Source organism: Mizuhopecten yessoensis, unplaced genomic scaffold (assembly GCF_002113885.1).
Source record: "Mizuhopecten yessoensis strain PY_sf001 unplaced genomic scaffold, ASM211388v2 scaffold10275, whole genome shotgun sequence".
NCBI lineage: Eukaryota > Metazoa > Mollusca > Bivalvia > Pectinida > Pectinidae > Mizuhopecten > Mizuhopecten yessoensis.
Genome location: NW_018408465.1, coordinates 3,412,460 through 3,427,915, shown reverse-complemented (window position 1 = coordinate 3,427,915; position 15,456 = coordinate 3,412,460). Strand labels below are relative to the sequence as shown.

At 34.0% G+C, this 15,456-nt stretch overlaps 1 protein-coding gene across 9 annotated transcripts in view; it reads left to right on the top strand.

Annotated features, from left to right (window-relative positions):
- Positions 1 to 15,456, top strand: part of LOC110459938 (membrane-associated protein Hem-like) — a 47,976-nt gene that overhangs the window by 29,148 nt on the left and 3,372 nt on the right. For 4 of the 9 annotated variants that reach the window (XM_021512461.1, XM_021512459.1, XM_021512457.1 and 1 more), the window contains 8 exons: positions 1,912 to 1,994; positions 2,530 to 2,610; positions 8,723 to 8,743; positions 12,041 to 12,125; positions 12,439 to 12,480; positions 14,275 to 14,385; positions 14,733 to 14,845; positions 15,206 to 15,295. In XM_021512461.1, the coding sequence (XP_021368136.1) occupies positions 1,912 to 1,994; positions 2,530 to 2,610; positions 8,723 to 8,743; positions 12,041 to 12,125; positions 12,439 to 12,480; positions 14,275 to 14,385; positions 14,733 to 14,845; positions 15,206 to 15,295 (626 nt within the window). The remainder of the gene's footprint in view (positions 1 to 1,911; positions 1,995 to 2,529; positions 2,611 to 8,722; positions 8,744 to 12,040; positions 12,126 to 12,438; positions 12,481 to 14,274; positions 14,386 to 14,732; positions 14,846 to 15,205; positions 15,296 to 15,456) is intronic. The other 5 variants (XM_021512465.1, XM_021512464.1, XM_021512462.1 and 2 more) reach the window with 2 other exon arrangements.

The window sequence follows — 15,456 nt, the reverse complement described above, 5'->3', positions numbered from 1 at the left end:
GTGTGTGTACCACACATTTACCATAGCAACCACTTATTCTAGTGTCGCTTTATTTGAATCTGAACAAAAAATAGTTGCCTTTGAATGCAGCGAATAGAAGATACTGTTATGATTGGTCAATACCAAAAAGTGATACTTTTGATATTAGTCACAGTGTGAAAAATATCAGTTTTATCAAGATGATAGAATCCAATATTTCTCTGGCAAAAATGTAATAAACTGTAGTCATTAGAATCATGGATCAAAATATGTTTACACAGGAGCATTATATCTGCAATTTCATTATTAAGATACAGTGACTTCAAAAGCAGACCTCACGCTATATAATTCCTAGATTCTTTACTAATATGCCCTCGATTAATTGGCTGTTCCAAGCAATTCTTCGTTTGTTTTTACATCAGATTTTAGTTTCAGTGTGAAAATCGTAGGACATCTGTCTGTCTGTAGAAAGAATTTTGTTTGCACTGGTTTTCCAGTTATGCAATGATTTTAATAGATATTTGCATACATCTGTCACAAGAGCAATTGCATGTGTGACCTAATTGACTGATCATATATTTTTGTTATCGATATTAAAAGAGTTATGGCGCTTGATTTGCTTGAAAAAGACTTGTCAATCAACTCCTTAAATGCTATGTTGACTCTAATCTAACAAGTAATCACATCCTTGTTGATATATAAGTAATGTATCATTTGATTTCATAGTCGTATGGTTTATTCAGTTGTGGCTGATACAGAGACTAATAACTGTCTCACTTCATCCCAAATATTGATATTCCAATTCTGACATTCAAATATAGATATTCTTGAAAAACATTGTGGGGTCTACTTTCCTGCACCATTGAATTACTTAATGACACATAAAGACAAAACATTGATTCTGTGAAATTTTCATAATCATTTAAAAAAGAACAAGTTGCTTGTTTTAGATTTGACAAATTGGTGTGTCATTAAGGTAGTAGACTTGATCTGACTGGTGTCTGTTTCCTCGTGCATGCCTTGTGATGTCACTTCCTGTTTTACCCCTGTCTGTAGCCGGTGACCAGACAACCACAACACTCTAAAAACTTCATAGACTATTGAAAATATGAACGTATTTTCATTTTAGCAATATTTCTTTAATATATTAAAGTTACTTTAGCTTGAAGTAACAATTTTAACGAATAGACACTTGAAAATCAATCTTTATTATAGAAGTTTTTTCCAGAATTTATCATTCACAATATGGTTTTACCGTTAATATCTGTATACTGTATTCGCTAGGTACAACTGTCTTCTATGGTCAATTGTTTTTCTCTGAAAAGAAAGAAAACCTTTTAGTTGAAGCTTCCAAACCCAGCATGCTGTGATCCATCAACTATATATTTAATTATTTTGTGTGGCATGTATACAAAAAGTTTTCCCCAAGAAAATGAAGCATGTGTAAAATATTTATGAGAATGCCCAAACACTAGATGATCTCTACACAGATGTAATACCCTTTTATCAACCTATTAAAAGCATCAGATGATACATTGGAGATATTTTCCAAACTACTGATATCGACAACTTCACCTTTATACATGTGACATTCAACATGTTCTGATGGCAAGAAAGCAGATTTATTTTGTTTTTAAATTGAACGATTTGATTGAACAAAGTTTTTAGCATTAAAATCCTGTTGGAATGTTTTATTACAAACCAAAGTTAAAGCTCAGGACAATTAATTTTTAATGTAAACTAAGAAAAATAAATACCTCCTTTAAGTTGATTTCCTTTTGAATAACATTAAAAAACTTATTGTGTCATCACTCATCTCTGTAAATTTTATTGTGTCATCACTCATCTCTGTAAATTTTGTTGTGTTATTCAGTTTCTTTAATAACCTGTATTACTATTCTTGTATACTAGAGTTATGTGCCCTTGTTACAGATGCTGACAGTGTACTGATGCGGATGACTATGATAGGTGTACTGCTGTCTTTCCGCTCCCTCGCCCAAGAAGCCCTACTTGCTGTATGTATAAGGTCGCATGGTTTAAGGGGTCACAGTTCAAACTGGTTGACCTTAGGTTTTGAGTCTGTACAGATGTTTTCATGCAACAGATTAAAAGGATGACCTTTGAACTTAAGAGAAAACAAACTTATGTATGAACCTACGGGATGGACCAATCAAATTTTGTGTACTGTTAAATAGGTCATACATGTGTACTTTCAACTTTAAATACATTTACTGAAAGTAAACGAGTCAAATGTCATGACCTAGGATGTAACGGACATTGGTCATCATAAATGTAAGCGTACCCACACATTGACTACCTTCAATTTTAAATATTAGGTCTGAACACAAATCTTTGGTAAGTTGTTCTCTGGTGTAAATTTTTAAATTTCTGTCATCCAAAAATCTATTTATTCCTGATGAAATGATTTGGCAATGTTTGGTCAGAATATGGTATTCTGTCTAGCAGAATGATTCAAATTCATGCACCATTTGGTTTAAAATGATGCCTTGAGTGTTTCGTTTGAATAGGGTTCTCTTTATACATATGCAGGTGTTAGAGGATCGCATTCCATTTCTAATGGCATCCGTCAAGGACCTTCAACATTTTGTCCCCAACACCAAAGACTCGAAGGTAAGTTCAGTGCTACTCGTTACCATGGTTACATGTTAATAGCTAACAACAATGAACTATAGTGTATGGATCTTATATTTAGAGAATTTCAGCTCATTTAAATCATACCGTCTTCATGAGGTTGAATTGAAATATAACACAAATTGGTTTTGAGAATAATACGTATGAAACACAGGATGGCAGAAGGGTGTGAGAATATGTATGAAGTAATTTTATTTTGTGTGGAGGATGTGAACTTCGAGAGAACCGGGCATGTTACATGTGCTTGTTAGACTGGCAGTAGAGTAGACAGCTTGGGCACACACTTGACTGTGTTAGGCAGGAGAAACATGAATCACCTCTAAAAAATGGTTATTTGTTCCCCACTGTTACTACCAGACTGGTCTACAGGTCTGCAATCCATTCATTCTTCCGTTTGTCCTTCCGTCAGTCTGTCTGTGTCACTTTGTGCAGGACATATATCTCTTTCTGGCACCTGCAATTACCTAATATCTTATGTAAGTACCTCCTTGGACAATGGAGTGTTGCATATTGAAATCCTGTTTCCTGCCCCATTATATACAGAGTTGTGGCCCTTTATTCACTTTCATAGACATAGAACAGGGTATATGTCAGATTTTGTAAGTGAGTATGTGCCTGTTGGGATGTAGACCGTCACATACGGCTCAAAGGTTAACATAGGTAGTTCCAGACATTTAACCTTAAAATTATTCTTCCGACCAAGAAGTGACAGTATTCCATATTTCATGCGAAATCAACAAACCTACAGGCTCATTATACCTCTTGTTAGAATTGTATTTAGACATAGATGTATATGTTAGATATCATAGACAGGTATATATTTGTATGAAAGGATTTATTGTTAATAGTTGATCTGAGGTTGATGAATTTGCAAAGATTAAAATTTCAAAATTGGGCAAATCAAGGTACCTTTTTGTTTAAGACATTCCTAAAGGTTGCAAAAGTAATGATATTTTAACATGTCTATTATAAGTATTGAAGAGAAAGGAAGTGATGATAATGTTTAAGTTCTTAATATTGTTGTCCTCACAGATTAGTGCATTACATTCCTATGTAAGTGGCTACAGTATATCATATACATTGTATCTACATTATATACCATCATATGAAGTATTATTTCACCTTCATTTAGCATAATTACCAATATGTTAAAGTTTGAATCTGATATAATATCTAAGATAAGGTAGCATGTCATGGATTTTGGTTGATAAACATATACAGAAAAAATAATTAGTGTCATAACTAAGTATGTGTACTTTTACAAATAATTTGAAATTTTGAAATTTTTGGTAAACGTTTTTTTACCTGTTTAGTTAGCTTGTATGTAAAATCCTATCTAGACCACACAAATTAAACCATCTGTGTGTTATTTTGTGACTATGTTAATTAGCACACACATGTATAGAGTAATGCTTCCAGGTCATGATGATAGTGGATTGACTTGACACCTGACAGCAAGACTGGTCAGTAGCCATTGATGACCAGAATATGAAACGATAAGGGACATTCTTAACCCTTACACCCCTATGCAACTTTAGTAGACTCTACCTTGCTTTGATCTGGATGAGTCCATTATGGTCTACAGTGATGACAGGGTTAAGGAGCCTAATGGTGTAGACAGACATACAATGTTATTGGACTGAATGCCCAAGCATGTTGCTTCAGTGGCCTGGATGTGAATTGCTAGTATTCATTATTAAGAAAGAATTGTACAGTGTTGAAACACACTTTCTTTACCAAATGATGTTTGTAGACTATAAAGAAAGGTGTAAAACTTAATGAGTTTAATAATGTACTGTATAAAACTTCACTACTTTAACACAGCTTGTTTTATGTTCACCAAGATGTTAATTACATGAGTTTTGAGAAATTTAGAATGTCATTTCTCAACTGTTAATTGTTTTCATTTCAGTAAGTTACAATGTTTTAAACATTTATTTAGATATCTGTAGTTTTGTTTGAAGTTTTGCATTGTCAGCACATAGGTTTCACCAATCAATATCTTTTTGTGTGTCTTAAATCGTATTAGACAAGGTAAACAAGATCAAATGTTAACGAATGGTGCAATATGTTGATGAAGTGCTAGCCTTACACATTACTGGTCATGACGGTACTGTCCGGACACGGACATGTAAACAAACATGTATGTTATGGCTGCTACAGCAAAATTGATCTCCAGTTGCCACTTATAATCAAGCATCTTTAACCCGTTCACCCCTAGGTAACTTTAGTAGACTCTACCATACATTGATCTGGACGAGTCCATTATGGTCTACAGTGGTGAAAGGGTTAATAAAAAAACACATCACAGTTTCTGTTGGCTTACAATAAGATTATATGTCACAGTTAAGTTTGAGATATAAACTATTACAGGAAACCTGTAACAGGATAACCTTTTGATTCCTGTTCACTTTGGTACCAGCAATACTCATTCACCCCTGAACACACATTTGAACTCTTCCAATTCAAAGATTGGAACAGTGCATTGCAAAATTTCAGGGGTGAATGAGTTAATAAACAATATGTCAGCTATTTTACTGATAGCTTTTTTACATTATATTTCATCATCTTAATTTTTCTTAAAGATTAATACTATGTAAAAGGTTCACTTTTACTCTGATTTATTTATTGGAAACAAATCGAAAATCTCAACTTTAAGTCATGACTAGATTTCATATATAAGCTTAAATGCATAATAACGCTACAGATAAGACTCTTACAATTCTCAAATGCCACCTGGCATAATGAAATATCACAGATTGCAACTGAAAGGTGACAAGGTGAGGTCAATTTTGTAATGGTCAAGGTCATTGATAGGTAAGGGGAAGGGTTGACAGGATATGATGACAAGATCAGCGGCAAGAAATCTTGAAATGTAATTGATAATCAGTGATAGATCAGTTTACAATGCTATCATTAGAAGTGTTAGATAAGTGTACTATTCTGTTGTAAGAAGTGTTATGCTATCATTAGAAGTGTTAGATAAGTGTACTATTCTGTTGTAAGAAGTGTTACGCTATCATTAGAAGTGTTAGGTAAGTGTACTATTCTGTTGTAAGAAGCGTTATGCTATCATTAGAAGTGTTAGGTAAGTGTACTATTCTGTCTTAAGAAGTGTTACGCTATCATTAGAAGTGTTAGGTAAGTGTACTATTCTGTCTTAAGAAGTGTTACGCTATCATTAGAAGTGTTAGATAAGTGTACTATTCTGTCTTAAGAAGTGTTACGCTATCATTAGAAGTGTTAGATAAGTGTACTATTCTGTCTTAAGAAGTGTTACGCTATCATTAGAAGTGTTAGATAAGTGTACTATTCTGTCTTAAGAAGTGTTACGCTATCATTAGAAGTGTTAGATAAGTGTACTATTCTGTCTTAAGAAGTGTTACGCTATCATTAGAAGTGTTAGATAAGTGTACTATTCTGTCTTAAGAAGTGTTACGCTATCATTAGAAGTGTTAGATAAGTGTACTATTCTGTCTTAAGAAGTGTTACGCTATCATTAGAAGTGTTAGATAAGTGTACTATTCTGTCTTAAGAAGTGTTACGCTATCATTAGAAGTGTTAGATAAGTGTACTATTCTGTCTTAAGAAGTGTTACGCTATCATTAGAAGTGTTAGATAAGTGTACTATTCTGTCTTAAGAAGTGTTACGCTATCATTAGAAGTGTTAGATAAGTGTACTATTCTGTCTTAAGAAGTGTTACGCTATCATTAGAAGTGTTAGATAAGTGTACTATTCTGTCTTAAGAAGTGTTACGCTATCATTAGAAGTGTTAGATAAGTGTACTATTCTGTCTTAAGAAGTGTTACGCTATCATTAGAAGTGTTAGATAAGTGTACTATTCTGTCTTAAGAAGTGTTACGCTATCATTAGAAGTGTTAGATAAGTGTACTATTCTGTCTTAAGAAGTGTTACGCTATCATTAGAAGTGTTAGATAAGTGTACTATTCTGTCTTAAGAAGTGTTACGCTATCATTAGAAGTGTTAGATAAGTGTACTATTCTGTCTTAAGAAGTGTTACGCTATCATTAGAAGTGTTAGATAAGTGTACTATTCTGTCTTAAGAAGTGTTACGCTATCATTAGAAGTGTTAGATAAGTGTACTATTCTGTCTTAAGAAGTGTTACGCTATCATTAGAAGTGTTAGATAAGTGTACTATTCTGTCTTAAGAAGTGTTACGCTATCATTAGAAGTGTTAGATAAGTGTACTATTCTGTCTTAAGAAGTGTTACGCTATCATTAGAAGTGTTAGATAAGTGTACTATTCTGTCGTAAGAAGTGTTACGCTATCATTAGAAGTGTTAGATAAGTGTACTATTCTGTCTTAAGAAGTGTTACGCTATCATTAGAAGTGTTAGATAAGTGTACTATTCTGTCGTAAGAAGTGTTACGCTATCATTAGAAGTGTTAGATAAGTGTACTATTCTGTCTTAAGAAGTGTTACGCTATCATTAGAAGTGTTAGATAAGTGTACTATTCTGTCTTAAGAAGTGTTACGCTATCATTAGAAGTGTTAGATAAGTGTACTATTCTGTCGTAAGAAGTGTTACGCTATCATTAGAAGTGTTAGATAAGTGTACTATTCTGTCTTAAGAAGTGTTACGCTATCATTAGAAGTGTTAGATAAGTGTACTATTCTGTCTTAAGAAGTGTTACGCTATCATTAGAAGTGTTAGATAAGTGTACTATTCTGTCTTAAGAAGTGTTACGCTATCATTAGAAGTGTTAGATAAGTGTACTATTCTGTCTTAAGAAGTGTTACGCTATCATTAGAAGTGTTAGATAAGTGTACTATTCTGTCTTAAGAAGTGTTACGCTATCATTAGAAGTGTTAGATAAGTGTACTATTCTGTCTTAAGAAGTGTTACGCTATCATTAGAAGTGTTAGATAAGTGTACTATTCTGTCTTAAGAAGTGTTACGCTATCATTAGAAGTGTTAGATAAGTGTACTATTCTGTCTTAAGAAGTGTTACGCTATCATTAGAAGTGTTAGATAAGTGTACTATTCTGTCTTAAGAAGTGTTACGCTATCATTAGAAGTGTTAGATAAGTGTACTATTCTGTCTTAAGAAGTGTTACGCTATCATTAGAAGTGTTAGATAAGTGTACTATTCTGTCTTAAGAAGTGTTACGCTATCATTAGAAGTGTTAGATAAGTGTACTATTCTGTCTTAAGAAGTGTTACGCTATCATTAGAAGTGTTAGATAAGTGTACTATTCTGTCTTAAGAAGTGTTACGCTATCATTAGAAGTGTTAGATAAGTGTACTATTCTGTCTTAAGAAGTGTTACGCTATCATTAGAAGTGTTAGATAAGTGTACTATTCTGTCTTAAGAAGTGTTACGCTATCATTAGAAGTGTTAGATAAGTGTACTATTCTGTCTTAAGAAGTGTTACGCTATCATTAGAAGTGTTAGATAAGTGTACTATTCTGTTGTAAGAAGTGTTACGCTATCATTAGAAGTGTTAGATAAGTGTACTATTCTGTCTTAAGAAGTGTTACGCTATCATTAGAAGTGTTGGATAAGTGTACTATTCTGTTGTAAGAAGTGTTACGCTATCATCAGAATTGTTAGATAAGTGTACTATTCTGTTGTAAGAAGTGTTACGCTATCGTAAGAAGGGTTACGCTATCATAAGAAGTGTTACGCTATTGTAAGAAGTGTTACGCTATCATTAGAAGAGTTAGATAAGTGTACTATTCTATCTTAAGAAGTGTTACGCTATCATTAGAAGAGTTAGATAAGTGTACTATTCTATCTTAAGAAGTGTTACGCTATCATTAGAAGTGTTAGATAAGTGTACTATTCTGTCGTAAGAAGTGTTAGATAAGTGTACTATTCAGTCTTAAGAAGAGTTACGCTATCATTAGAAGTGTTAGATAAGTGTACTATTCTGTTGTAAGAAGTGTTACGCTATCGTAAGAAGTGTTACGCTATCATAAGAAGTGTTACGCTATTGTAAGAAGTGTTACGCTATCGTAAGAAGCGTTATATCTGGTAGTTACGAGACACTAGCATATGTTCATATATGTCTACAGTTTCTACAACACAGTCATGTTTATATCTGTTTTTCCTCCATGTGACAGTATTCTTCAATGAAACAGCAGGTTTGTCCTCCGTATTGTCGCCATTTTCTTGTGTCACACTTCCCACACTTCCACTTGGTCACATCTTTTCTTCCTTACTGATGAAATAAAAACTATTTCTGTCAAAAAAGTATTTGAAAATTCAATTTCTAAACTAAAAACAATAATGTTAAAATTATTTGCAAGGTAAAAAAAGAAAGATATTTTTTTTAAAGTTGACCAAAAAGGTTCTGTGTTACATAAGATGAGCTCTTTTCCCACTGTGTGTAAACCAGCAATTGCCTGTGGGAGGTGGGGATACCAGGAAGTGAGGTCATGTTGTGTGAATACTGTTGCCTAAATGTTGTTAGTGACTGAGTTATCTGCCTTCCTAGAGCTCTTCAGTTTTTACAGCCATTGATCATCGGACCTTTTATAGCTGCTGCCCTCCCTATCATCTGTTTCAGCAACATTTTTTTTGCTGCTTTATTGAGCATTTTGACAGCTGGCTCTGAATTCTTCTATCAAATACTTGTTATATGTAGTTAGGGGCAGCAAATACAGCTACCAGCTATGATAATACGAAATAAGGGTAAAACTGTATAACATTGTGAGCATTAAACATTTTTTCTTGCTTGGATAATTACTTGATCTCTGTGCATGAGGAAAACCTGTTATTACGTCTGTGACCATGCAGAGTATACAAAAGAATATTTGAGAGAATAAGAACCAGGGTGTAGTACAGAAGAGAAATTTATCATTGATAAAAGCTTTTATGACTTTTCTATGTTTACATTTGCGCTGCAACCCATTTTATGAACATTACCAGCAGAAATGCATTTCATTTGAGTATGAAAGCAAAAACTCTCGTTACGTAACACGTGGTTTACTTATGACGTCATAGATTAACTTTGTTCAATAAGAGTCTTGTTGCTTTGCTTCGGCTAACATGGAGAATGCCCCTGCGTCAAACGCTCAAATGACAACGGTTACATATTGGCGCCAATTTTATATAAATAGGGCTGTTCTGCAAATGTCGTTTAAAGGACGATGCATGTACAAAACACAATAAATAAAGGAACTATTTAAGAATAAATAAATTAAATTAAACAATTGTTCATTAATAAAAATGTAAATATATGGGTTGAACAGCATTTTTAAAAACGCCGTTCAATCCCTATATGAATAATATCTCTTGATAAGATCCTGTAAGACCTCTTAATTAACAAACTTTGTACGACCGTGATTGTTGACAAAATGAAGAAAACAGTAAAAATCATTCAACAGTTTTGTGTTTTTGTCTCACATGTGCTGTGTTCTGAATTACAAAGTAAAAACTCAAATATTAAGTGCTACAGGAGCTACTAGAAAGGCAGCAGAACCATGCTACATGTATAACTCAACTCGTTGATGTTGTTCACAACTACTGGACGTTAATATCTGTCACATCTGTTAGAATTAACGTAATAGACATTTAATTATGTATTAGATCTTAGACCTACTTAATAATACGCATGTTGTTTAATAATCTATTGTTTTACTTGAAATATATTTCGATCAAAGCATGCAGGGTTGTTAGTATGTGTGTAGATTTTTCATTTATGTATGTTCTAAAATGATTTTCTCAAACCTTTTTGTTACTCCCACTAATTTGCAATTATTCCTTCTCACTCAAACTCTTTTCAAGATGATTGTATTTCCTCCAATAACCTTTTTAGATCTCTTTGAAATATAGTGTAGTTAATTGGTATGAGTAGAGGTTTTTTTTCGATTTCCTCAGACAACCAATGAAGTGCTGATATTGCCTTCTGCTGCACATATGCTTGTTACATTTTCTTGAAAAATAAATCCAATTTTATAAATTCTGTGTCAAGATGTGATTGTAACATGCGTGTAATTTCTGTATACTGTACCAGTGTTTACCAGAAGATCTACTCTGCCTGATATCTCTCACACAGCAGCAAAACTATTATTCTGCTTAAACTATGCTTCTGATAATTTAATCTAATTTAAGAAAATTTGTCTTTGAAATCAGTTGTCTCATCCTCGATATCCAGGGGTTACGCTCACTTTCGCTCTCTAAACATTGGAATATGTCATAGCAAAAATGAAGGCACATGGCTAGCTATTTGATTGGTGTCAGGTAAAAAAAAATGACTAATCACTAGGCTGGTACTTGTCCTTTGAAGATTCCAAAGGAGCGAGGCCCCACTTCAAAGCCTGTCATTTTTTACTGTTAGGTGACCCCGAGATTCGTTTGATGTACATCAAAGGACCAAACTATAGTCTTCTCATCTCATCCACAAGGTGCTGCACATTGAGCCTTCGATTTTGCTATGACATATTCCAGGGGTGTAGAGAGTGAAAGTGAGCATTACTATGTGACCGCGAGATTCGTTTGATGTACATCAAAGGACCAAACTCGTCTTCTCGTCTCATCCACAAGGTGCTGCACATTGAGCCTTCGATTTTGCTATGACATATTCCAGGGGTGTAGAGAGTGAAAGTGGGCGTGACCCCTGGATATCGAGGACGCAGTTGTCTATGTAGAATGTTCTGCAATACAAACCCAAATACATTTGATCAAACTCGGTCGGGACCAAACAAACTGTTCGACAAATGAGGGGTATTGGAGTTTGAGGATTGGGTTTTACTGTATATATAGTTGAGTTTTTGTATGTATCAGCCCGTAGTTGCTTGCTGCCCCTTCTGTTGTTGGTGACAGTAAGCGTCTGCGTGTCGGGAGTACTAATTATTGGAAGGTTTAAATAAGAACTGAAATTGGTTAATTTATGTTTGCGACAATATTTTTAATTTGTTTATATTTAGTATACAATCTCTTTGTTTTAAGACAGAATTCACAGTGTTACTGTATACCGGGAAACTTTCACCACAGACAAACTTTCACCTTTATTGCCCTCTGCATTGCGGGTGAATTTATTGATACAGCAAACGTTAGTAGACAACATGAAAACGTAGTTATAAAATGTAAACGGCAAACGTAATTTAGATGAAAAATAGATTTTACCTACGTAGGGCAAAAGTTTGACTGGGCGAAAATTTCCCATTATACTGTATTTAGGAGAAACTATTGACAATAATATTAAACTCACCATAGAAAAACAACTGCTGAACCTCGTGTCCAATTTTTTGATGACTGGTATAACATTTTGCTTAGTTTAAACATTCTTCATTAACCCTTTCACCCCTAGGTAACTTAAGTAGACTCTACCATACATTGATCTGGATGAGTCCATTATGGTGTACAGTGGTGAAAGGGTTTATGACAGGATATGAAATTATGCACGAAGTTCATCTGTACTGTGTGTGTTATTACAGGTGGTTAACGAGATGGCCTCTGCTGGGGGTCTACCCTGTAACGTGGATCCCACCCTCATCAATGCCCTCCGACAGATGAAGAGTGGTAACTATTTAACTCTATAAACATAGGTTGGATGGTGATTGTCCATCGTCATACACTAATGGAGGAAGAATGAAAGGGCAATCATCTTTACATGAATTAGTCCGTCCTATATCAAGGAGTGAAGTTAATTCACCATTTTATTTCATCAATGAACATGATCATAGGAATGTTTGATCTGTATGTCATATATATTTGATAAAACTGGGTCACATTCTTATAACCCAGAGTAGTCTGGCTATATAAAAACACTGAGCTAAACTTTCATCATTTATAGTTAAACATGTACATGTAAAGTGTGTGATTTTTCTGATAGGGCAACTCAATTTGTCGGACTCGACAGACGACATCTCTGAAGGTAAACCCCTCGGTACATCCCAGACTAGTCAGATTTAGCAATCATACACACAGCTCAGTCAGGCATGCAGTGTATGAAATACCTCATGAGCAGCATGTTTGTACTGCTACTGTAGACAACAAGGCATGAACTCCTGTGACAATATAATCATACAGTCAGATATGAAGGCATGAACCCCTGTTGTACTGTAAATATAATTACAGTCTAGTTTAAAAATAGTGAGAGACATGAACACTAATTTCACTGTAAGTATACTGTCAGATATAAAACGTCAAAGACATGATGAACTATTACAATGTAATCATACAGTCAGACATAAAGACATGAACTCCTATTACAATGTAATCATACAGTCAGACATGAAGACATGAACTATTACAATGTAATCATACAATCAGACATGAAGACATGAACTCCTATTACAATGTAATCATACAGTCAGACATGAATACATGAACTCCTATTACAATGTAATCATACAGTCAGACATAAAGACATGAACTATTACAATGTAATCATACAATCAGACATAAAGACATGAAATATTACATTATGTAATCATACAGTCAGACATAAAGACATGAACTATTACAATGTAATCATACAGTTAGACAAAAAGACATGAACTATTACAATGTAATCATACAGTCAGACATAAAGACATGAATTATTACAATGTAATCATACAGTCAGACATGAAGACATGAACTATTACAATGTAATCATACAATCAGACATAAAGACATGAAATATTACATTATGTAATCATATAGTCAGACATAAAGACATGAACTATTACAATGTAATCATACAGTCAGACATTAAGGCATGAACTCCTATTACATTGTAATTACAGTCTGGTATAATATAGCCTAAGACAGGATTACTTATTTCACTGTAATTATACTGACAGTCACAGATATAAAAACAAAAGCATGAACTATAATTAACCTAAATTACTGGTACATCCACTTAACTCAACAGGAAAAGGAATATTCTGTCTCATTTCTGTATCTTTTCAACTACATTGTTTGGACATGTGCCTTCTCACCAATGAATGCTGAAGAAAGTTTTTGTATTTTCCTTTAAATTCAATAGAGAAACATATAGCAGTGTTTTATTGAATTTGCTCAGTGCTACATCTAGTTTAGTATGTATCGTTGACATATTTAGTATGTAGTGTTGATATATTTACTGTTACTGTATGAAATATGTATATAATGTGTATTGTATGATGAATGTTGAATGATGACGGCCTGATACACTATTATGCCACTTTTATGCCACCTCATTAAACTCCTTTTTCAATTATTAAAGCAGCTCTGAGTATATGACAGTTAAATGTTTATTTCTAAAAAAACGAAGAATTGATAAAGTGAAATTTGAATAAAGTAACTATTGAAATAAGTTCATTAGATGTTGACTTCTAAAAACTTTCAGGCATTTTTTTGTTCTACTTTTTTTAGATGATAGTTTTTGTGGGGAGATTGACAAAGCATATTATAATCTGGTAGGATTTCTAAAAAGTTGTAGGGATTGTACACTATCTCAAAAAATAAAAGCAACTTCCAATGGAATAAACTCAAGGCTATTTATATCTGGTGCCAGTCTCAAAAAAAAATGTTGACAAATATAGAATTATAATTGAGGTATGACCAATAATGAGATATGCTATGTTTGTTTTCTGTTTTTAAAACTATTGAGATGTTGAAAGGATGTTTTGTAGAATTAAAGGAAAGAGATAATAGAATTGTGTGTATTACTACTAACATGTGACTGTACTGTATTCTGTAGAACACAAGGAGAGTGAGTATGAGGTTGTGTGTTTATTGATGGTCTTCATCGCTGTGTCCATCCCCAAGCTGGCCCGCCTGGAAACGTCCGTGTTCAAGGCCTCCTTGGAAGGTAAGTCATGTGATAGTTAACCCTTTCACCACTGTAGACCATAATGGACTCATCCAGATCAATGCACGGTAGAGTCTACTAAAGTTACATAGGGGTGAAATGGTTAATGTACACTTCTCCCTATATAGTCTACTGAAAGTACTCCTAGAGCACGATCCCTTGCATGGGATGTAAGATAAAGCTATTTCAATATTTTTAAAAAGTTGAGCTATTCATTATGATATTGAATAAATTCTAATCATTATTGATTTATGAAATTGGACTACTTAAAAAAAATGTGTCAAAAGAGAAATATGTTGAGTAATGTAACAAAGTAGGCTTTATCTTTGTGTCTTACTGTGAAACAGGACATGTGAACAATACCCACTGTCTCGCCAAAACCATCAACCAGCTGGCTGGGGCTCTCTTCTCTATCCATGGACCGGGGGATGTGGCCGACCGCCTCCAGGAGTTCTTAGCTGTAAGTCTACTGCAGTTCTCAATATCAAACTTCATAAAAGGCTTTTATGCTTAGAATTGCTTTTCAGGTAAAAAAAAAAAATGTCTCTGTTCACATCTAAGTGTGTCCTAACTCCAAAACCTGTACTTCTTCAGGTTAAATCATTTAGTCGAGATATTACTGGGGTAGGTCAAAAAATTGTCTCTGTTTATATCTAAGTGTGTCCTAACCCCAAAATCTGTACTTCTTCAGGTTAAATCAACTAGTCGAGAGACTACCTGCGTAGTATTGCTCAGTGATATCTTAATAGTTCCTACATATTAGCAGATCCACACTTGTTCAGTTTCAATGTGGTTTACATTATAATTTCTATATCCACAGCTTGCATCCTCCAGTTTGCTCAGACTTGGACAGGAGAGCGAGAAGGAGATGATTCGTAACAGAGAGTCTGTCTACCTGCTGCTGGACGAGGTATGCTATTGTAGTATACATGGGTATATCGTAATGACCAATACTTTTAATGTTTGACCTGAATAGTCTGTCCATTAGTACATATTGCCATATGCCTTAACCCTTTCACCACTGTAAACCATAATGGACTCATCCATATCAATGCATGGTAGAGTCTACTA